Source organism: Sapajus apella, unplaced genomic scaffold (genome assembly GCF_009761245.1).
Source record: "Sapajus apella isolate SASKATOON/1434 unplaced genomic scaffold, GSC_monkey_1.0 scaffold89, whole genome shotgun sequence".
Taxonomy (NCBI): domain Eukaryota; kingdom Metazoa; phylum Chordata; class Mammalia; order Primates; family Cebidae; genus Sapajus; species Sapajus apella.
Genome location: NW_022437029.1, coordinates 6,093,884 through 6,116,255, shown reverse-complemented (window position 1 = coordinate 6,116,255; position 22,372 = coordinate 6,093,884). Strand labels below are relative to the sequence as shown.

General features: G+C 40.2%; 1 protein-coding gene and 1 long non-coding RNA gene across 2 annotated transcripts in view; one reads left to right on the top strand and one right to left on the bottom strand.

The window, feature by feature from the left end:
* The window catches only part of SLC9A4 (solute carrier family 9 member A4), a 63,072-nt gene that overhangs the window by 22,344 nt on the left and 18,356 nt on the right, over positions 1-22,372 (bottom strand). Inside the window, exons 3-7 of the mRNA XM_032255564.1 lie at positions 9,147-9,406; positions 7,673-7,890; positions 4,949-5,151; positions 4,300-4,386; positions 1,031-1,101 (exon numbers count right to left, since the gene is read on the bottom strand). Of these exons, the coding sequence (XP_032111455.1) occupies positions 1,031-1,101; positions 4,300-4,386; positions 4,949-5,151; positions 7,673-7,890; positions 9,147-9,406 (839 nt within the window). The remainder of the gene's footprint in view (positions 1-1,030; positions 1,102-4,299; positions 4,387-4,948; positions 5,152-7,672; positions 7,891-9,146; positions 9,407-22,372) is intronic.
* Positions 4,106-19,749, top strand: LOC116534814. The gene is made up of 3 exons (XR_004261882.1): positions 4,106-4,125; positions 8,089-8,094; positions 19,669-19,749. It is a non-coding gene; the product is annotated as an uncharacterized LOC116534814 (long non-coding RNA).

The following is a 22,372-nucleotide window of genomic DNA, read 5'->3' as shown; positions in this document are numbered from 1 at the left end:
TCTTTGTGTCTCCTGATGTGCTGGGTCCTCCCTCTGTGCCCTCCACATTCTGACTCGCTGTTGCTTCCCTGCCAGCCTCCCTGACCACTTCTTCCCAAACTCCTTCTGCCCTTTCTTTTCCTTGCCTGAGCCATAAGACTGGGGGAGTGGGAGCTTCTCAGAGCCCCGTCCTCGGTGAACTTCCAGCTACTCACTGACAACTGACAACCTTCATCTCCAGCTACAACCTCCCTCCTGAACTGGAAACTAAATCCAGTAAGACAATTCATTCCGAAAGGTGAGATATGGTGGAGAAGAGGGATTTGGGCATTTTTAAAAAGACCCTTAAAGATCTTCCACCGTGGCCTCCCCACAATGGAGGAATCCCTTCCCAGGATTCCTCAGCAGGCACCAAACTCCCTTTCCAACCTCTTGAAGCTGAACATTTCATGGTAGATCTGATCTGATTTTATCATTGGGAAACTTGTCCTTGTTTTTTTTTTTTTTTTTTTTTGAAATGGAGTTTTGCTTTTGTGGCCCAAGCTGGAGTGCAATGGTGCTATCTCGGCTCACCACAACCTGCACCTCACAAGTTCAAGCGATTCTCCTGCCTCAGCCTCCCCAGTAGCTGGGATTACAGGCATGTTCCACCATACCTAGCTAATTTTTTTGTATTTTTAGTAGAGACAGGGTTTCTCCATGTTGGTCATATTGGTCTCGAACTCCCAACCTCAGGTGATCCGCCTGCCTTGGCCTCCCAAAATGCTGGGATTACAGGTGTGAGCCACCACGCCTGGCCTTGTCCTTGTTTTTAACTTAAATCTGCCTTTCCTAATTCCTACCCGTTAGCTGTACTGGTTCTCTCTGAAACTACCTACACCAAGTCTACTGCTTCTTCCACCTGACGCCTCTTCATTTTCCAGGCTTAGCATGCCCTGGAATTTCAGTTGCTTCCTCTAGGGGATGGCTCTGGAGCACTTCATCTGCTTGGTCTCTCTTCCCCATGCCATATATATTCTTCGTCAGTGAGTGAAACCCTCAGCTTCCTTACTTGTCTCTCACTTGGTAGTGACTCCAGTGCCCACACACATCTTCAATTCCAGCCTTTAAGTGATCCATCAACTGCCAAACAAACACAAGAAAATGACTGGCAGAGAAAAGCCAACTCTGAAAGACACACAGGACAGATAAGACCCTTTAAAAAACAAAGGAGGCTTTAATTTTCTGGGGCATATCTGACTTTGTATCACTCTGTTCATGTAATAAAATATTTGATAGCTTTTATTGTAATTTCAACTTTTTTTGTGGTTTAAAGACTTTGTAGATAAGTTTCTTGATAATTCACATAATATGTAATGAAAACAGGGCACCTGGCATTTGCTTTGGATAATACATTTCTAGAATGATCTAGGAAATTTCTTATTACTGAAATCATTTGGAAGACAATAATAATATTAAAATATATCATATTTAAGATATTATGAAATAATAGTAATAACTGTTACTTTTAATTTCATTGCAAAAGATCACACTGTTATCCAATCAATAATTTCTGAAAATATAATTCTATAAATATTCTACTATAATAACATATAATAACAAAATATCTATTTTTCTCATTTTAAGATGCTTGTTTGATCTAAGTACTTGCATTTCACCACGGATTTGTTTTATCCAAAATTGTTTATGAAAATTTAGGAAAAAGTGCAATCTTCAAACTAATTATGAATTAGTCTCCAAATATTTTAAATTTGAAATCATTGAAGTCTATTCTGGCTTCTGAATTTTATTTTGAAAAACAGATTCAAATATTAAATTAATTCTTAAGTAATTGATTCACTGTCTTCTACCAAAAATTATAACTTTTTTGAGGAAAAGAAAAATAAATGAGAGAAGACTAAATTATCCAAGTTTCATGGACTTAGGTGGATTATCTGATTTGTCAAAATAATAAATCATAAGAGATAAAGATAGAGACAAAAATCTACAATCAGCTTAAGGTGTTACATATGATAAAACAGTCACTACTTCTCTGTTCCTTACTTTCAAATGGCCTTGAAAATTTTTCATTTGAATTTCCTGGAATTTAAATAACCAAATTTCCTAGGTTACTTTGACCATGAACTTTAGGGTAGATTTTGGAAGACTTCATCATTCATCAGTTTCTCCAATATTAAAATGGTGAACTCTCAGGGATAGAAGAAACCTAAACTTTTTCAGATTCAACTATCTCCTCAAAACTTGAATCTCATGTACAACAACTATGTCACAAGTTCCCAATCACAGGTTACACACGTCCACTTCAGCTTCAGGTGTGCCAATCAGGAAATGATTGTCAGAATGCTCTTTCATTAACTCAGTTGAAGTGCCCACCTATAACCCTTCAGACATGAGTTCTCATGTCTACTCCTTGGAGCTCTACACAGTGGCATCCCTTCAATGTTGTGCTGAACTTAAACAAACAGGTAGAAACCATGCTCAATGTCATATTCATCTTTGCCAGACTGGGATATTTTCACTAAAATCTGCCACTCAGTCATGTTTGCAAAAGAAGCAGCACCCTTTACGCCTCCTCTGTTAAGAGTTCAAAAAAGGCAGAGGACCTCGTATTTCATTCAACAGTGATTTTAGAAGCAAGCAGGATGACTTTGAATGTTAGTCACTGTGATTGTATTTTGAGGTATCGGTTTAGCTAGGCATGTCACCAGTTATTCAATCAAACACTACTCTAGATGTTACTGTAAATGAATTTTATAGATCTGATTAATAATTCGATTATCACTTGTCTTAACTAGGGAGATGACCCCAGATAATCTGGGTGGGCCTGATTTAATCAGTTGAAAGCCCTTAAGAATAGGCCTGAGGCTTCCCTGATGAAGAAAAAATCCTACCTGGGGACAGCAGCTTTGGTTCATGCCTGAGAGTTCCAGTCTGCCCTTCTGGATGGCCTGTCCCACGGATTTTGGACTTTCCTAGCCAGCACCCACAGTAGCAAAAAACAATTCCCTACAACAAATCTCTTCATATATCTGTATCTATATCTATATATCTATTTCTGTATCTGTCTATCTATCCATCCATCCTACTGGCTCTGCTTCTCTGTTGAATCCTGATGGAAATACCACCAGCTTGGACAAAAAAGGAGGACAAAATGAAAGAAAGATGTCAGACCCTCACAATTCTATAAGCAAGAAATAGACTGATAAAATTACTCAGGTGCAAATGGGTGCTACCTTTATTAAAAAGGAAGCATGATTCAGAGGGTGAAGTTGAGAACCCAGAAGGTAGAGCAAAGAGTTGCAGGGGATTAAGGGATTCCCAGGCCTTGAAACCGAATAGAGCTTGCCCAGGAAACAGTGAAGTTTGCTTGGTATCGATGGATCCTTTTTTTCTTACTTTATTTCCCCACCTTTTTGAAAGGCAATAGCTATAACTGTTATTCAATGAGTCTCCCGCCACATATATTTAGGAGCAGATAACTTGTTTCTTGAGTTTCAAAAATTCATAGATGAAAAGAAACCATGCCTCAGAATGGATTATACTCAGAGCCTCACTGAGGCCTGCTCTAGATGATGGAGATGATGAGATTGGGGGTTTTTGAACTGATAAAATTCAGATAATATTTTGGATTTTGAATTGATGCAGCAGTGTATTTAGACTTTTGGTGTGTTGGATTAGAAGGAAGGTATTTTGCATGTGGAACAGACATGAATCTTTGGGAGACAGAGGGCAGACTGTGGTAGGAAGAATAATGCCCTTGCAAAACCCTCGATGTCTTAATCCCCAGAACTTGTGAATATGGTAGTTCAGCTTAAAGGAGGATTAAGTGCCAGATGGACTTCAGGTTGCTAATCAGCTGACCTTAAGATGGAGACAATCTCCTGAATAATTCACATGGACCCAGTGGGATCCTAAAGCTCCTTCAGTGTGGAAGAGGGAAGCATAAGGGTCATTGTTGGAGGGATGTAGCCATTGCAGGCTCTAAAGATAGAAGGGGCCACGGGCCAAGGAACACAGGCAGCCTCAGGAAGCTGGGGGAGGTGAGGAAACAGATTCTCCCTAGGGACTCCAGAAAGGAGCACAGGCCTGCAACACCTGAATTTTGAATTTCTGACCGCCAGTACTGTAAGACAATAAATCTGCACTGTTTTAAGCCACTAAGTTTGTGGCAATTTCCTACAGCAGCCGTAGGAAACTTGTACAGTCACTCTTGGTAGAGGGGGGAAGGAAAGAGGAAGTCTAGTGGCGTGTGCACACATCTCATGGCGACAAAGGGGAAGCATCTTATTCATTATTAATTGTGACTATGCGATCACTTACACGAATATGAAGCTCTTCATTGATGGATTCTTTTTTATTGGTTTTTTTAACATCCAGGTACCGGACCAGAGGGCCAATTGTGATTCCCTAGATCAGAGATAACAAAATACAGCGTTTTGTTGTGACGAAGACTGTCACTGGAGAGAGCAAATTTATCCACAAAACTATTCGAATGTCTAATCTATGTTTTTATACTGGCTATTACAGGATAAACGCTCCAATGTTTACTTCAGTTGTTAATTCCTTTAAGTACTGAAATAAAAATAGATATATTGTCTGTATTTTAACATAGGAGTTTGGTCTCACCCATTAAAATAACCTTTCATTAGCTCTTAAGAGCTAGCTCCAACTAAAGCAGAAACGTGTGCTACCTAGTACTAATTGGAATCTCATTTTCAGAAATGTAGTGTAGCTATTAGTCACCTGCTACTCAGGAATCTTTTGATTCATATGCTGCATTGACTTAAAGGTGATATATTTTAGAAGTTAAAGGATAGTCACAAACATGATCTAGAAATCTCTGGGAATTTCGTTCGGGTATTGAGCAAAGATCTGAAAATCAGATAAAATGTCTTTATTTGTATTTTATTAATTTATACACTGTTCTGAAAGAATCGACTTATTTTAAATATAAGGGAAACCTACTTACCTGAATAAACACAGTAAAGTATATAACTACTAGAGTAGCAGTGACAAACATTTTCTTCCTAGGAAAAAGAGACAGAGGAAGCAGAAATGCAAGTGAAAAGCTTCCAGCTCCTCGAACACCACTGTAGAAGATTATGCACTGGTCCTTGATGGAGAAGGGGAAAGTCCGAAACTGGTTACTGACATAGAAGAGAGCAAATACGCCTAGAAAGGGGGAAATATGTATTAGAGCAGAGGGTCATGAATGAGCAGAGATACAGAGCTAATGAACTGAGGTTGCGTGTGTGTGCCCTGCCAACAATGAAGACTAATTCCATCACACATCCATGATTGTCAATCAGAGGTAAAGTACCTTTTATGGCTTTTGACTTTTTGTTAGTTGTGAGATAGTAGCACTGCAAGTGGGAATCTTCACTACGGTCAACTGGCATGTATTATGTGCATGTGTCTGCATTTGTGTGTTTAAAGTAATAAAATCTTGATCTTTTTTAATGTAAGGTATATATTTTCTAATCTATATTCATAATATTTGCCCTACCTTTCAAAACTAGTCAAAGCAAGGATATTGTTGAGTAGGTGAAGGGGATAAATGCATTCTTATCATCTCATATTTTCAGTGGGTACTCAAAGGAGGTCTGTAATTTAAAAATGAGAGGGGTACTCTTAGTGACTGTGGTCTCTACAATCAAATCCTTTATCATTGACTTGGTCCTTCTTGAGGTTCAATGCAAACAAGGAACGAAGTTGGAAAGGGTTAGAGTGTAAGTGGGTGCCTCTTACTGCCAGTGAGTTTCTTAAATAGAAGGTGAAGGGTGGGGGAGCTTGTTTGAAACACAAAGGAGTTTTCTGCCACGTTGATGTTCATCCCCAAGTGGCCCACATGACCTAGCTACCACCAATGCGTGGTGCCTGGTAGGAAAGTTTCCTTTATTAAAGCTCTGATGAATCAAAGAAGCATTTCATTTAGTAGAATAAAACTCTCCACATCCTCATGTACTTTCACTTACACAAACTTGCCAGCAAGAATTCTTTGATAATAGGTGCATGGATAGTGCAAGAGATAAGCAAATTTACTTTTTAAAACATTGTTGTGTTTGTCCCGGTTCCTCTACATGCCAGTCATGTGACCTTGGGCACGGTTCTTAATCATTTCATGTCCTCAGACTCCACATCTGCTTGATGGGGTAGCCACAGTGTTTCTCTCAGAATGTGAATGTAAGGATTAAATAATTTTAACATCCATAAATAATATAAGATGCAGCCTTTTATGTAACAAGCCTTCACGAGTGTGAACTACTATTAGTTGCGATGAGTCAGGGTGGGAAGAGAACGGGCTGTGAGTGGGAGAATTGGATTCTGACACCTGGCTCTGTCAATTGCTGTGACGTGGCCAATTGTGTCACTGTCTTGGTGGTTTTTCCATCAATTTCCTCAACTGTAATAGCACGGGGTTGAGATGGATCATGAAGCATTAACAATGTCGATATTCCTCCAATATAAATCCTCTCCTAGGTAGTTTCTTTTCTTGTTGGCTGGGCTAAAGCTCTATAATTTTACTTCTCCTGGCATTAGCTCTACTCCCCTGTAGATTCCTAGAGTATTAGAACTGAAAGGGAACGAATAAATTTGTTCAAATTCATCTTTCTGTGGTTGAGGAAGACAATTTTGAATAAATGTCTGTCCAAGATCAAACAGCTAGTTTGTAGTAAGGCCAGTACTAAGGATTTGAGATTATAAACTTGTATCACAGCTTCCTCCATTCTCCTCCAAGGAGCCCAAGAAACATATATATTCAGAATTGCTTACAAATATTTTAATATTTCTGCATTCTTGTTAATCTCCTCTAGAGCCTAAAACCCATCCTAAATGAATTTGGAATTAATAAGTTTAAGATAGGTTCTCAGTCGTTTCATCTAATTTCTCTTTGAGTAATTGGCTTGAAAATATTGGTCAAAGTCATTTAACATAATGCTTCAAATATTAGTCAAGACACTTAAAAATAGAATTGCTCCCAGTCAAAAGGCAACCCATCCCTTGTAGTTCAGTGCTTAATGTTCTTTTCTAACTCCTGAAACATAAATGTATAAGAGAAATCATCAGCCATTAGTTCTCATTTTAAAAGCCTAGTTACATTTTACAGGTGTGATGCCAGTTACACTCTGAAGTTGTTCTTACTAATTAATGCAAAGCTCTTTTAAACATATTCACTTCCTGGTTTTTTTATTTGCTATGTATCACACATTCATGCATTCAACCCTCAAATAAAGCCACCTGTACTATTTATGGGGATGTTTTCTACCATTATTTGCCTTCCATAGAATACGGTTTGTGAGATTTCACTTATCCTATAGTGAAAGTGTAAATAAATGCCCACGGTTTATAATCCATTTCTGATTTAAGGTCCAAGAGAATAGGAATCTGCAAAGAAGTGAGGAGCAAGGGATTCACTGACTGAATTGTATTTAAATAGGTAGATGTAGAAGCTCTTTCTTCAATTAAAAAAATACTCCTTGCCCCAGCCTTGCTTCAGTGCAGAACCATATCAACCACAAACAAAAGATTCCTGCTCATGACCAGGTGCCTAATCTACCCTAACCGGTAGAACCAGTTAGCATCCCCTCAGTACTAAATTTTTTACAATGCAGAAGGGAATAAGAGAACTGATAATGCAGCAGGGACCGGAGACTCTGGGGACCGGGAACTCTGGGACCCTGCTGTCTCTTACTGATGGCTCTCCAGATCTGGCAGAAGGCCAGGGTGAAGCAGATGAAGGCCCAGTTCCACTCGTGGTTCTTGCCCACGGTGGACACACCCATGAAGATGAAGATCAAGGTCTCGCTGACGCTGCTCAGCATCTTCATGAAGTACTTGATGGTCGTGTACGATGTCTGGGACACGTTTTCTTCCACGTACTTTTTCATTGTTACTGCGCAGGCTGTAATTCTACAAAAGGAGCAGAATCTCAGAGAAAATCCATGAGATTATCCACTTCCACAAAACGTCCTCCCCACAGCTGATGCCACGAATGGATGAAGCCTGTGTTGATACAGGAAGAATATCTCCCTTATTCCCTTCTGTGGCTGCAGATTTTTCACAAATTTTCTTTCTCCTTCTTTTCCTTCCCTAAGAGATCTTTATAAGGTAAAGGTGAATGTGGTGGAAAGGTGGGCGTAGCACGGTCTTTCTGAAATAAAATGACACACAATTCCCATGGGCACACCCAATGCAGAATGCTTCTCTCTTGCCCTTTTCATGAAGAGTTTGTCAGTCCCAACTCACACTTGCTACTTTACTTAAACCAAATTCAGCAAGGCTCTCATTTCCTCCAACCCAACCATAAATCATCAAAACTTAAGACAATGCAAGATTCTTTTTTTATTGGCTTTATTTCAAATAATTCTGTTCTAGCGTGCCATTAAGCAAGTGCGGGAAAAAGAAAGAAACTTGCCTTGTCTTAGAGGTTTTGATCATTTTTCAGGTGGGAAAGTGACAGATGTCTAGAGTTTACACTATCACATTTAGTTGAAAGAGCTATTTCCCCTTCAATGAAATTAAATGTATCTTCCTTAATAGCTGGAAAGGATAATACCATAGAGAAGATAACAAGACCAGATATAATAAGCCAAGCTGAGCAGCCTAATTCAAAGATAGACATCTCAAGGATACAAAGACATAAGGACAAGCATTTCAAAAATATTTGCATTAGGGCAAAGAAATGTAGATTTCTAATCTTATCCCATCTGCCTAGTTTCATTCCATATTGAAGAGCCATGGCTGTGTGATGTGGTTTGAAGGCCACAGCAGAAGGCAGAGCCCAGGAATGGCAGTCCCTTATGCATGTCTCCCTTCGACTTTAAAATTAACTTTTCAAGGAAAAAAACACACTACTGAGATGATAATTCAACCTTGAAGTTGCCCCAGATCTTCTCTGTACCGGCTTTACCGAGCCTTCTAAACTGACATAATAATTACTATGCACTCCTCAGGCAAATCACAAGAAGAGGACAACGGCAAAGTTGGAGAGAAGGTGCGTTTGACAAAGAGCTCAATCAGGTTTTATAAAAGTTTAGAAACTCCTAAATCCTGCGGCACATTTGAGGGTTGGCGTCATTAGTCATGCCTTTCCCAGATGCCTGATTCAGGTGATGTGGCCCTAAACTTTCTACTACTATGTGATTTGATCCTTGGTTTGTACTTACGCCAGGATGCCTGAGAGGTAGAGGGTTTCAGCAGCTAAGTAAGACAAGTAGCTGAACATGAAGACGATGAGTGGCTCAATTGCAGAGATATTCTGAGTGAAACGTGTGATAAACGCAGAAATAAATCCAAAAACGATGCCAAACATTACCCCTCCAACCCCTACAATGATGAATCGGGCACATCCAGCCAAAATGTCCACAGGTTCTATGTCTTCAAATTTATGCATCTTTGTAAAGGCAATTAACATATTGTATAAGACCTAGACGAAAAAAAAAGAGAAAATAAATATGAATGATTAATAGAAACTGGAAATACTTTGCATGCAGATTCTCAGCTATGTGTCTAGGTAAGTAATACACAAAAATAAATTATACAATAAAAAACACTAAGATGACTGCATTTTAACTGTATTCCCAATACTTTAGATGTATTCTGTTTCATTGAATAAAAAGTGTAATACTCACAACTTTCATTCACTGAGCACCTACTACGTATCAGTCTCTTTGTTAAGCTTTCAGTGGCAGTTAATTTATTGCCTCTAAATTCCAAATGTACCCTTCTATTTGTGTTTTATAATAGACAGTGGAATTACTTGAAGCATTTCTTCTTTTTAGTGAGCACCTAGTTAAGCTCTCTCAGTAGAGGGCCTAAGAAGGACAGTGCAGGTGCAGGAGGAAGGGGCTTCCCGTGGGGAGAGTCAACCACGTGGGTGTGAGGAATTCCAGTGGATCCTGCCTGAACCACAGGCCCTGTAAGTGATCCCCCTGCAACCCTGCAGCTTTGGCCTGGTGATAACCTGTCTGCAAAAAGCCCATGATATGATATGGTAAAAGACATGATAACCTGTCTCCATGGCCCATGTGCATTATGTCTGGGGCCCAGGGCTTCACCCAAGCAGCCCACCCTCTGAGAGCCTTCTCCCCCACTCTCCATGCAGCCTGCTCCTCTGAAGATCCTCTACCATCTCCCAAGTGCAGGCTCCCACTGCAGCTCTGGCACAGGGGTTGCTGACTGATGTCTGGCCCTGCCTGCCTTCCAGAGGGTGGTCGATTGTTTTCCCAGCAACTCCAGACCAGCTCCAGTGTGGCTAAAGCAGCCAACTTCTCTGCTACCCAGTGGCCAGTCCACACCTTCTCCTGTGAGAGGTGAACCCTCCCCACACGTGTCCTTCCTTGGGTGCCCTCCCTCAGCCCTAGGGTACATAGAGAGTTTGCTTATATCTTATAGTTATGCCTTTATTATAGTTAACACATTTTGTAATACATTAACATTTTTGATTTAACCTATCATGTGGTGTATCTTTCCTGATTGAGCCTGACTGTTAGAGCCTCCATACATCATTTCATCAAATCCCCCAAACAATTCTAGCTTATGTGACACACACTCTGAATTTTCCTATTTCTCTATTTATTTCAACATTTATTTTGAAGCCGCAGAGATCTATTTATTATTATTTCATGCCACTCCACAGCCCAGAACTATGATCTAGCTCCTGAAAAGCGGCAGCAGGCGCACAGATAATGAGACACAGAAAAGAGTTGAATGAAGATCTCTGCAAGAAATGAAGAGCTTCGGGAGTATCAGCCCCTGAAAGAGTCCCGTGAAACCACAGTGCTTGCCTCTTAGCCTCTGTCGATCTATACCAGGAAAAATGCAAAAAATCAGAGCAGAGGGTGGAACCTAACCCTCAAGGAAATCGTGGCTGTGATGGTATTCTGCATGCTGCGGAGGCACACAAGGACTGCACGGACCTTCTAGAACTGCTGATGCCCCTCATCTTCACAGTTGGTTCTCATTTCCCCACTGGCTGTGGCCCTTCACGCTGCACCCTGTCAGGCTCTCCCAGGCCTTGACTCTCGTCTTTTTAAAATGGGAATCATCTTCTGGATGGAGACACTCAGTGTCACCACTGATCTTGGGTGTGGCCTGACACCGTTTGGGTTCTGACTTTGGCTTTACCCTCAGGACTCACCAGAACCGCATACTGCATTGCATGCACGCTGACTCGTTTGTTGCTGTGGTCTGCAGGCTCAGGAAGCCATAGCCTTTCCTCCTCCAGCCCCTTTCCTAGTCCTGGCCCCTCCAGGTTGTCTGTAAGTCCAACCTCTGCTGATTCCCTATAACATCACCATCATGATAAAAGACTGTTGTTTTTGGCCAGGCACAGTGGCTCACACTTGTAATCCAAGAACTTTGGGAGGCCGAGGTGGGTGGATCACCTGAGCTTAGAAGTTCGAGACCAGCCTAGCCTACATAGTGAAACCCCATCTCTACTAAAAATACAAAAATTAGGCCAGGTGCAGTGCCTCACACCTGTTATCCCAGCACTTTGGGAGGCCAAGGCAGGTGGATTGCCTGAGCTTAGGAGTTCAAGACCAGCCTGGGCAACACAGTGAAACCCCGTCTCTACTAAAATAAAAAAAATTAGCTAGGCATGGCGGTGTGTGCCTGTACTCTCAGCTACTCAAGAGGCTGAGGCAGGAGAATTGCTTGAACCCAGGAGGTGGAGGTTGCAGTGAGCGGAGACCACACCACTGCACTCCAGCCTGGGTGACAGAGCAAGTCTCTATCTCTTAAAAAAAAAAATACAAAAATTAGCCAGGATGGTGGTACATGCCTGTAATCCCAGCTACTCAGGAGGCTGAGGCAGGAGAATCACTTGAACCCAGGAGATGGAGGTTGCAGTGAGCTGAGATTGCACCATTTGCACTCCAACCTGGGTGACAGGAATGAAATTCCACCCTGAAAAAAAAAAAAAGATTGTAGTTTTCCCACAAAGAGGTTGGCAGTAAATGACTGGTCATGTGCAAAGGTTGTCCCTGGGCTTCTGTCTTGTTCTGCTCATAATCATGAACATTCAGAGTGCATCAATGGCAAAGACCTTCTCCTTGGTCTCCCTTCTAAACAATGTTTCAACTTTTGTTTGAGGGAGGCTGTCTTCTAGGGACAGATAGAAGCAAAAGCAGCAGGAGGTTACAGAATGGACATATTGATGCTGCAGCCACCATGCAACTCTACAGTTTTTGCTACTCCCTTGTGTGCAGACATCAAACATCATACAGCATGGTTTTGGGCTTTAGAATGTGAGCTGGCAGTGATGGGCATGCCTCGAAGTAGCTCAGGTGTCAATCATCCTCACCTAGGACGCTTCCTGGCCAATGCACTTTGTTGATGGGGGTGGGCAGACACGGAGGTTGCATGGTGGCCCTCTGCTAATGGGATTTTGGTCCACAAGCACCTCTGCAATGAGGATCTGTTGCCTTGACTCCTGTATGAGTCTCCTAGGGACCCTGTGACAAAGTACTACAAGCTGGGTAGCTCAGTTTAACAAAAATGTATCCTCTCACACTGTTCTGGAGACTAGACGTCTGTACTCGAGATGTTGGCAGGGCCATGCTCCCCATGAAGGTATTACAGGAGGGCCTTCCTTGCCTTTTCTGAGCTTCTTCTACTGGCTGCTGGCAGCCCTCACTGTTCCAGGTTTGTGAGTGGATCACTCCATTCCCTGCCTGTGTCTTCATCTAGCCTTCCCTGCCTGTTTCCTCTGTGTCGCATCTCCTTCTTATAAGGACACCAGGCATTGGATTAGGGCCCACCTTAGTCCAGTGCGAGCTCGCCTTCAATAATGATAACTGTAAAGACACTGTTTCCAGTTAGGGCCCCACCCTGAGGGTCCAGGTGAGCATGGATTTTTAGGGGACACTACTCCACCTAGTGCAGCTTTTATAACCAAATGACCGTACGGTGAAATTAACTTGTATTACAGACTGTAAGTTTTCATTATAAATCTCTCAGAGCACAAATAATTTTATTTTGAATTTTACAAGGTCCTAAACTGCGGCTTATTCCCAAAATGGTTCAATCATGTTTCTTAAAAGAGCCTAGAATGCAGATTTTGAGTGTATAGATTAGTGCTCCCTGCTCAATGTAATAAGTAACCAGGAGTAATAAGCGTGGTTAGATATGGGAATGTGAGCAGAAGGTTACAATAGGCTTGCATTCTTCCCACAAAGAGATGTTTCTAGTATATTTTCTGGGAGGAGAGGAAGCTGGGGAAGATGAAGAAGAATCAGAAAGCTCGATGCCAGTGAGTCCAAGCAAGTACACACACAACATACAGACACACATCATACACACAGCAGACATACACAAGCAACAGACATATGTATCAGACACACAGACACACACACACACACCATAAACATTGTGAATTGCTGATATTAGGAAAGGAATTACTTAAAAGGAGAGACACTTATAGAAATCTTAAACTGAATTTGCTTAAGAATATACATGATAAAGTGTAGAAATGTCCAGAAACAAAAGAGCAAAGGAAAACCCCCACAAATGTCCCACAATCCCTCCTAGAGAAAACTACTAGAAGTACTATAGATATGTATTTTCTAATTCTATCTATCTACCTATCTATCTATCATCTATCTATCCATCCATTCATCCATCTATATGTCATCTATCCATCTGCTACCTATCATCCATCTCTCTATCTGGGGCAGTCAGAGCCCCTCAGATCTCTAACTGCAGGGATTCCCATCTGCTGTTCTCAGCTAAGGCCTGAGCTTGGCAGGGACAATGAGATAGGCCCCTTCCTGGAAGACAAAGGACTCCTTGGATAGATGTTTTAGCCTGCGGGTTCCTGATGAGCTTGATAAACTCTCTGAGAAACGCAGTAAAGACAGTCCCATCAGCTTTGATCCTTCCCTCTCTCCTTTCCCTGGAATCACACTGCAGCGTGATCTGAAAGCTCTCCCAGCCCCCAGGCTTCTTCCCCATTTTCCCTCACAGGAGTTTCTCTAATCAAACTCTTGCATGTTTAATTCACTCTGAGTGTCTGATAAATGAAGAACCTGGACAACATCTATCGGTCTGTTTGTGTATCAATCAACCTTTACAAAACTGTCATAATCCTGGTCTATTTTATTTAAACAAACTGAAGCCATGCTTTAAGAAAACCTGGACTGAGTATTTGAAAAAAATTTGTGATTTTTGATTTTGAATGAATCCAAAAGAATCTTAGGTTGTGTCTTGACTCAGTGAGTTGAGTCCAATTTCACTTTCTGCCACGTATGGGTCTTAGGATCCCTGGGTATTGCACTGCTGGAGTTGAGCTCACACTGAAAGGAGTGAAGCCACAATGAGGAGTCACACACTCCCCACAATCCCAGAAAAGGAAGTTTGAATGAGGTTAAGTGGAACCTGACAGCTTATTTGACTCTCAAATCCAAGGGAAACTCACAGAATATGACCGAGGCTCAAAGATTTGAATATTGTTGCCACAAACTAAAACTCTTCTACATGGCTTGTTAGATTATTAGTAGCTACCCAGACTACTCCAATGGCCTGGGAAAGTCAACTGGGCCAGCCTAGTCTCTGGACACCAGTGTGCCCTGCCAGGAAGATGACATGGCCGTTTCAGAAGCTAAAGTAGTACATATAATTAAGAAGACTGCATTTACAATCACAATCCTTACTACTACACGAAAAACAGTTCTTACCTTTCAAATTACCAGGCTCTGGGTATCATTATAGTTGCAAAAGATTTTCTTTGGGTTCATTTCAAGTCACAATAACGTGTGTGTATCTTTTATACACTGAAGAAAAGCTCAGCCAATGCTGAATCTCAAACACGTCCACAGCCCCATGGAGAACAAGGTTAGATTTTCCCTCTTCACTTATTGTCTCAGCAAATGGTCCTTCTGTGTTACTTTGAAAAGGTTCTCCAAGCCTTCCAACATTCTAATAATCATGATCCTTCAGCTGATGCCACTGTAAAAGTTTGCAAAGCCTCTTTAACATGCAGAAACTCACACAGTAGCTAAAAACATTAGTCCTTCAACCAGGGCTGAGCAGAGGTGAAGAGTCAATTCTAAATATGCTAACTTTTTGTTGTTGTTAGCGTTATTGAGGAAAGCCTTACATATGATAAATTGCATCTAAAATGAATGAATTCTGGACATTGTAGACACCCATTAAGCCATCACCGTAGTCAAGACAGAGAACAATTCCATGAACCCTGAAAGGTTCCTCATTCATTTGAAGTTCTCCATTCTTCTCTCTGACCCTGGCCACAATGAGGAGTCACACACTCCTCACAACCTCAGAAAAGGCAAGTTTGAATGAGGTTAAATAGAACCTGACAGTTTATCTATTGCCACAATCGATTACTTTGCATTTTATATAATTTGAATAATAAATTATAAATTCTTTTTTTGTGACTTATTTAACTCAGCATGATGTTTTTGAGAGTTATCCAAGTTGTTGGAGATATTGGTGATCTCTTCCTTTTTACACCTGAGTAGTATTCAACTATCTGGTTACAGCATATTTTCGTCATTCATTTATCCGTTTACCTGTTAATGAATATTTTTCTTCTCCATCCCCCAGCTTTTGGCTATTTGAATGTTGCTGCTATGAACATTCATGTACAAGCCTTTTTTGTAGATCTATGTTTTCATTTCTCTTGTGTATATACCTAGGAGTACAATGGCCAGGTACTATGGTAGATATGTGAAAGTTTTAAGAAACTGACAAATTGTTTTTCAAAGTCATCATATCAGGCCGGGCATGGTGGCTCATGCCTGTAATCCCACCATTTTGAGAAGCCGAGGTGGATGGATCACTTGAGGCCAGGAGTTCAAGATCAGCCTGAGGAACATGAAGAAACCTCGTCTCAACTAAAAATACAAAAATTAGCTGGGTGTGATAGCATGTGCCTGTTATCCCAGCTACTGGGGAGGCTGAGACACGGCAATCACTTAAACCTAGGAGGTGGGGAGTGCAGTGAGCAGGTGAGCAGAGATTGTGCCACTGCACTCCAGCCTGGGCAACACTGAGAGACTCACTATCAAAAATAGGAAAAATAAAAACAAAACAAAGTCATCATATCATTTTACAGACCCACCTGTGGAGCCTAAAGCAAACTCATCTTGGATGATAATCCACCATGTTGATTTCTGATTAATCCCAGCCTGGGAATGCCTCTAAAATTTCTGTTTTATCTACTTTTTTTTTTTTTTAAAGAAAAGCACATACTGTAAATTGTGCCCTTGATTTACAGTAAATAAAGTAAGTACAGTAAGCCAAAATAACTTTGACCATAAATTTTGCACATAGATAGATTTATACAACATTCTTGCCTTTCCTTACAATTGTCTATACATTCCTTCTCTATGGTATTATAAGGCCTGCGTCTGAGGGTTAATGGCACAGGGTTCCACCATCTTTTCTCACCACTGCTGAAGACACAACCATAACTTCTGTTCCTAAGTCCCTGTTAAATATTTATTTCCAAAAAACTAGATATGTCTATCCCTTTTTTTCTGCCTCTCCACTTCCTTGGACTTTTGGGGTAGATTTAGACAAACGTATCCACTGTAGAATACCTCAGAAATGTATGAGATTTCCAGTTGCTCCATATCCTTGTTAATACTTGATATTATCAGGTTTTTTTTTTTTAAATTCGAGACATTTGAATGGATGGGTGGCATTTTACTGTGATTTAATTTGCATTTCCCTGATTACTAATTACGTTGAGCATATTTCCATGTGCTTGCTGGTCACAAATATATCATCTTTTATGATGTATCTGTTCAAATCCTTTTTCTGTTTTTAATTGAGCTCTTTATAGTCTTATTGAGAATTAAAATTATTTAAAATTATTGGTATATTCTCTATGTCTTTTGTGAAATACATGTATAGTCAATGACTTCTTTCATATGTAACCTGCTTTTTTGATTGTGCATTTTGAAGAACAAGTTTTTTTCTTTTGATAAAATCCAATTCATTGCTTTTATTGTTTGTTTTAATTTGCACTTTTCCTGTCTTTTGACTACTCCAAGGTCAAAAAGCATTTGTTTCTATGGTCATAAAGATATTACTCCTATGTTTTCCTCCAGGAGATTTATAATTTTACCTTTTACATTTCATCTATGATACATCTTGAGTTAATTTTTAAATATGGCTTGAGGTTAGGTGTGATTTTTATGTTTTTCCACATGGATATCAGATTTTTTCAGTACCTTTATTGAATAGACTTACCCTTTCCATTGAATTGCCTTGGTTCTTTTGCCAAAAATTAATTGACCATGTATACGTAAGTCTATTTCTAAACTCTGCAGTCTCTTTCATGGTCTATATCTCTATTCTTTAATTAATATTGTGATTTGTGTATAATTATTATAGTTATTGTGGCATTATAGTAAGTCATCAAATAAGTCTTTTAGCTTTGTTCTTTATTTTTAAACATTGTTTCATGTAGTCTAGGTCTTCACATTTCCAAACAGATTTTAGAATCAGCTTTGTCAATGTGTACTAAAATGTTTTTTGGGATTTTGATTGGGCTTTTATTGAATCTATAGATCAAAAGGGAGAAAACTGATATCTCAACAATGCTGACTCTTTCATTAATGAATATGACATTATTTGGGTCTTCTAATTCCTTTCAACAATGTTCTACAATATTCAGTGAAAGGACCTGGCATATCTTTGTTAAATTCACTTTGAAGTATTTCTGTTTTGGCAGTGCGTTTAAATGTTATTTAAAAGATATCTAAAATGTTATTTTCTTTCTTGAACCATAAAGTATCTAGAAGTGTGTTGTTTAATTGTCAAATACTAGGATTTTCCTAGATATTTTAAACATATTTTTAATCCTGTGTGGACAAAAAACATACTCTGTATGGTATCAAGGCTTCTAAAGTTATTGAGGCTTCTTTAATTGTCAAATGTATGATCATTTTTATTAAGCATATCATACACACAGGAAAAGAATGCTCAGTTTGCAGTAGTAGTTGGATATAATGTTCTACGAAGAGGAATTAGGGCAAGGTGGTTGATAATATTCAGATCCTCCATGGCTTGCTGATATTTTACTTAATTTTACTATCATTCCTAAGAGAAAGGTGTTAGAATCTCCTACTAAAATTGTGGAATTGTCATTTCCTGCCTTGTCAATTTTTAAATCATGTATTTAGTTACATTATTATTAGATACATACACACATACAATTTTTAGGTATTCTTGATTAGCCAGCTTTTTTATTATTATGATAGATTCCTCTTTATCTTTGTAATAATTTCTATCTTTACATCTATTTTTAACTGGTATTAATGCAACCAAATCAACATTCTTATGCTTACTGTTTGCTGGTTTATTTTTTTGCATCCATTTACCTTCACCCCATTTATGTCTTTATAATTAAATTGTATTTTTTATCAATAGAATATATTTGGGTCCTGCTTTATAATCAGTTCTGTTACTCTCTGCCTTTTAATTGAAGTGTTTAGTTCATTAACAGTTAATGTAATATTTTATCATTAGATTTGGATCTACCATATTATTATATTCTTTCTTTGCCGCTCTTTCACTTCTGGATTATTGCCCTTTCCTGCATTCATTTTTATTTATTGAATATCTTTAAGAATTCTATTTTAATTTTTATGTACTGGCCAAATTTTTTACATTATGTTCAGTGGTACTCTAGAGTAACAACTTTAACTTTTTACAGCATGCTTTTTGCTAACATTATACCACTTCATACAAAATAAAGAAACCTTATAGCCATGTTGTTTCATTAAATGTACTGACTTTTAACTTTCCTTAAGAATCAAAGTAAGAAGGTTCTTTGTAGTCATAATATTAAATCTTGTGGATTAATTTAACACTAATGGCTGAGGCTCTAGTAATAATTAATTGCAATTTTTTTTGTGACCACCAATCCTCCTAGTCATGATAGTTATGGTCCTCACCATGCTCATGGATCCCTGTAAGGGTAACTTCTATGACATAGCATCTGAGGAAGGAGCAGTTCATTTCTACTTTCTACTCAAGAGTGAGAGTAGACAGATCCTCAAGAAGTCTATCTACAGGCTTGGGTCTGGGAAGTAGTCTTAGGTGAAACCGTCTGCCCAGCTTTAAGCTATGGTAACTGTTTTTTCTGAGACTCACAGAGATAATTGACTTGGCATGTATGACTAGATAAATACAACGAAATAGGTTAAGAGACAATGAGGGACCATGAACAACTATGAGTTCATGGTGGAAACAGAAAAATTGAAAAATAGAAACTATGAGAAGGGAAAGAATAATTAATGGACGATACGGAAGCTGACTGGAGTGGTGATATGTTTTGGCTGTGTCTCAACCCAAATCTCTTCTTGAATTGTAGTTCCCATAATCCCTATGTTTTCTGGGAGTGACATGGTGGGAAGTAATTGAATCATGGGGGTGGTTACCCCCATACTGTTCTCATGATAGTGAGTGAGTTCTCAGAAGATCTGATGGTTTTATGGTTTTATAAAGGGCAGTTCCCCTGCACACGCTCACTTGCCTGCCACCATGTAAGACGTGCCTTTGCTCCTCCTTTGCTTTCCACCATAACTGTGAAGCCTCCCCAGTCATGTGGAACTGTGAGTCAATTAAACCTCTTTCTCTTTATAAATTACCCAGTCTTGGGTATTTCTTCATAGCAGTATATAAATAGACTAATACAGTAAACTGAGACAGTAGAGTGGGATACTACTATAAGGATACCCAACAATGTAGAAGTGACTTTGGAACTGGGTACAGGCAGAGTTTGGAACAGTTTGGAGGGCTCATAGGAAGACAGAGAAGACTGAAACTTCCTAGAGACTTGGAGGGCTCAGAAGAGAGGAAGGTGTGTGAAAATTTGGAACTTCCTAGAGACTTGTTGAATGGCTTTGACCAAAATCCTGATAGTGATATGGACAATAAAGTCCAGACTGAGGTGATCTCAGATGGAGATGAAGAACTTGCCGGGAACTGGAATAAAGGTAACTCTTGCTATGTTTTGGCAAAGAGACTGGCAGCATTTTGCCCCTGCCCTAGAAATCTGTGGAACTTTGAATATGAGAGAGATGATTTACAGTACCTGGCAGAAGAAATTTCTAATAGGCAAAGCATTCAAGAGGAAGCAGAGCATACAAGTTTGCTCTGACAATGAGGTAGAAAAGAAAAAATCATTTTCTGGGGAGAAATTCAAGCCTGTAGCAAAAATTTACACAAATAATGAGGAGCTGGATGTTAATCACCAAGACAATGGGAAAAATGTCTCCAGGACATGTCATAGACCTTCATGGCCACCCCTCCCATCAAAGGGCTGGAGGCCTAGAAGGGAAAAATGGTTTCCTGGGCTAGGCCCAGGGCCCTCCTGCTCTATGCAGCCTTAGGACATGATGGGTACCCTGTGTCCCAGATGCTTCAGCTCCAGCTGTGTCTAAAAGGGGCCAATGTACAGCTCAGGTCATTGCTTCAGAGAGTGTAAGCTCCAAGCTTTGGCAATTTACACATGGTGTTGAACCTGTGAGTGCACAGAAGTCAAGAATTTAGATTTGGGAACTGCTTCCTAGATTTCATAGAATGTATGGAAATGCCTGGATGTCCAGGCAGAAGTCTGCTGCAGAGGCAGGGCCCTCATGGAAAACTTCTGCTAGAACAGTGCAGAAGGAAAATGTGGAGTTGGAGCCCCCTTACAGAGTCCCCACTGGGGTGCTGCCTAGTGGAGCTATGAGAAGAGGGCCACTGGCCTCCAGACACCCGAATGGTAGATACACTGACAGCTTGTACCATGTGCCTGGAAGAGTCACAGACCCTCAAAATCAGCTCATTAAAGCATCTGAGGGGTGAGATGGGGAGGGGAGGTGGGGGCTGTACCCTGCAAAGCCACAGGGGTAGAGCTAACCAAGACCCATGGAAACCTACTTGCATTAATGTGACTTTGATGTGAGAAATGGAGTCAAAGGAGATCATTTTGGAGCTTTAAGATTTGACTGCCCTTCTGGATTTTAGACTTGTATTGGGTGTATAGCTCCTTCCTTTTGGCCAACTTCTCCCAATTGGAACAGGTATATTTACCCAGTGCCTTTACCCCTATTGTATCTAGGAAGGAACTAACTTGCTTTTTATTTTACAAGGTCATAGGTGGAAGAGACTTGCCTTATCTCAGATGAGACTTTGGACTGTGGACTTCTGAGTTAACGCTGAGATGAGTTAAGACTTTGGAGGGACTGCTGGGAAGGCATGATTGGTTTTGAAGTGTGATTACATAAGATTTGAGAGGGGCCAGGGATAGAACAATATGATTTGGCTGTGTCCCCACCCAAATTTCATCTTGAATTGTAGCTCCCATAATCCCTATGTGTCATGGGAGGGACACAGTGGGAAGTAAGTGAATCATGGAGGTGAGTTTTTCCATGCTGTTCTTGTGATAATGAATAAGTCTCATCATATCTGATGGTTTGATAAAGGGCAGTTCCCCTGCACATGCTCTCTTGCCTGCCACCATGTAAAATGTGGCTTTGCTCCTCCTTCACCTTCTGACATGATTGTGAAGCCTCCCCAGGCATGTGGAACTGTGAATCCATTAAACCTCTTCATAACAATATGAAAATGCATTAATACAAATAGGGACTGGGCACAGTGGCTCATGCCTATAATCCTGGCATTTTGGGAGGCTGAGGCAGCTGGATCACCTGAGGTCAGGTGTTCAAGTCCAGCCTAACCAACATGGAGAAACCCCATCTCTACTAAAAATACAAAAACTAGCTGGACATGGTGGCAGATGCCCGCAAATCCCAGTTACTCAACAGGCTGAGGCAGGAGAATCACTTAAAACCTGGGAGGCAGAGATTGTAGTGAGCCAAATTTACACCATTACACTCCAGCCTGGGCAACAAGAGTGAAACTCCATCTCAGAAAAAATAATAATACAAATGGGAAGAGACATACAAAAATCAGTTGAAAACACAGCAGAGTGTGAGCAAGTAACCATATGTATCCATAATGAAGCTCTGAAATGGCAATGTGATAGCTATTAGCATTGTTTATTCAATTTTTCTTTCCCTTCTAGGAACCTTGTAGGATTGCACTTCTAGTCTCTTTGAGGTTGGTTGTCACTATGTAACTATGCCTGGCCAACCTTTGAGTTTGAAAGAGTTTTCCTTTGTTTTTTCTCAAGAAAGAATTGCAAGAGAAAGTTTTGAATAAAAGAGATATGTCATTTCCAGAATGGGGCATTTGCTTGCTAAGGTGAGACCCTCCAGAAATTTCTCTCTCCTCCAGCACAGTGACCAACAATGTTCAGTATGGTAACTGCTCTATAAGCCAAAGACCTTCAGTAACCATTAGGAAGGGAGGGCCCTGTTGGCTAGCAGAAGGCAAGGAATACAAGTAAGAAATAAACCTTCATTGGTTT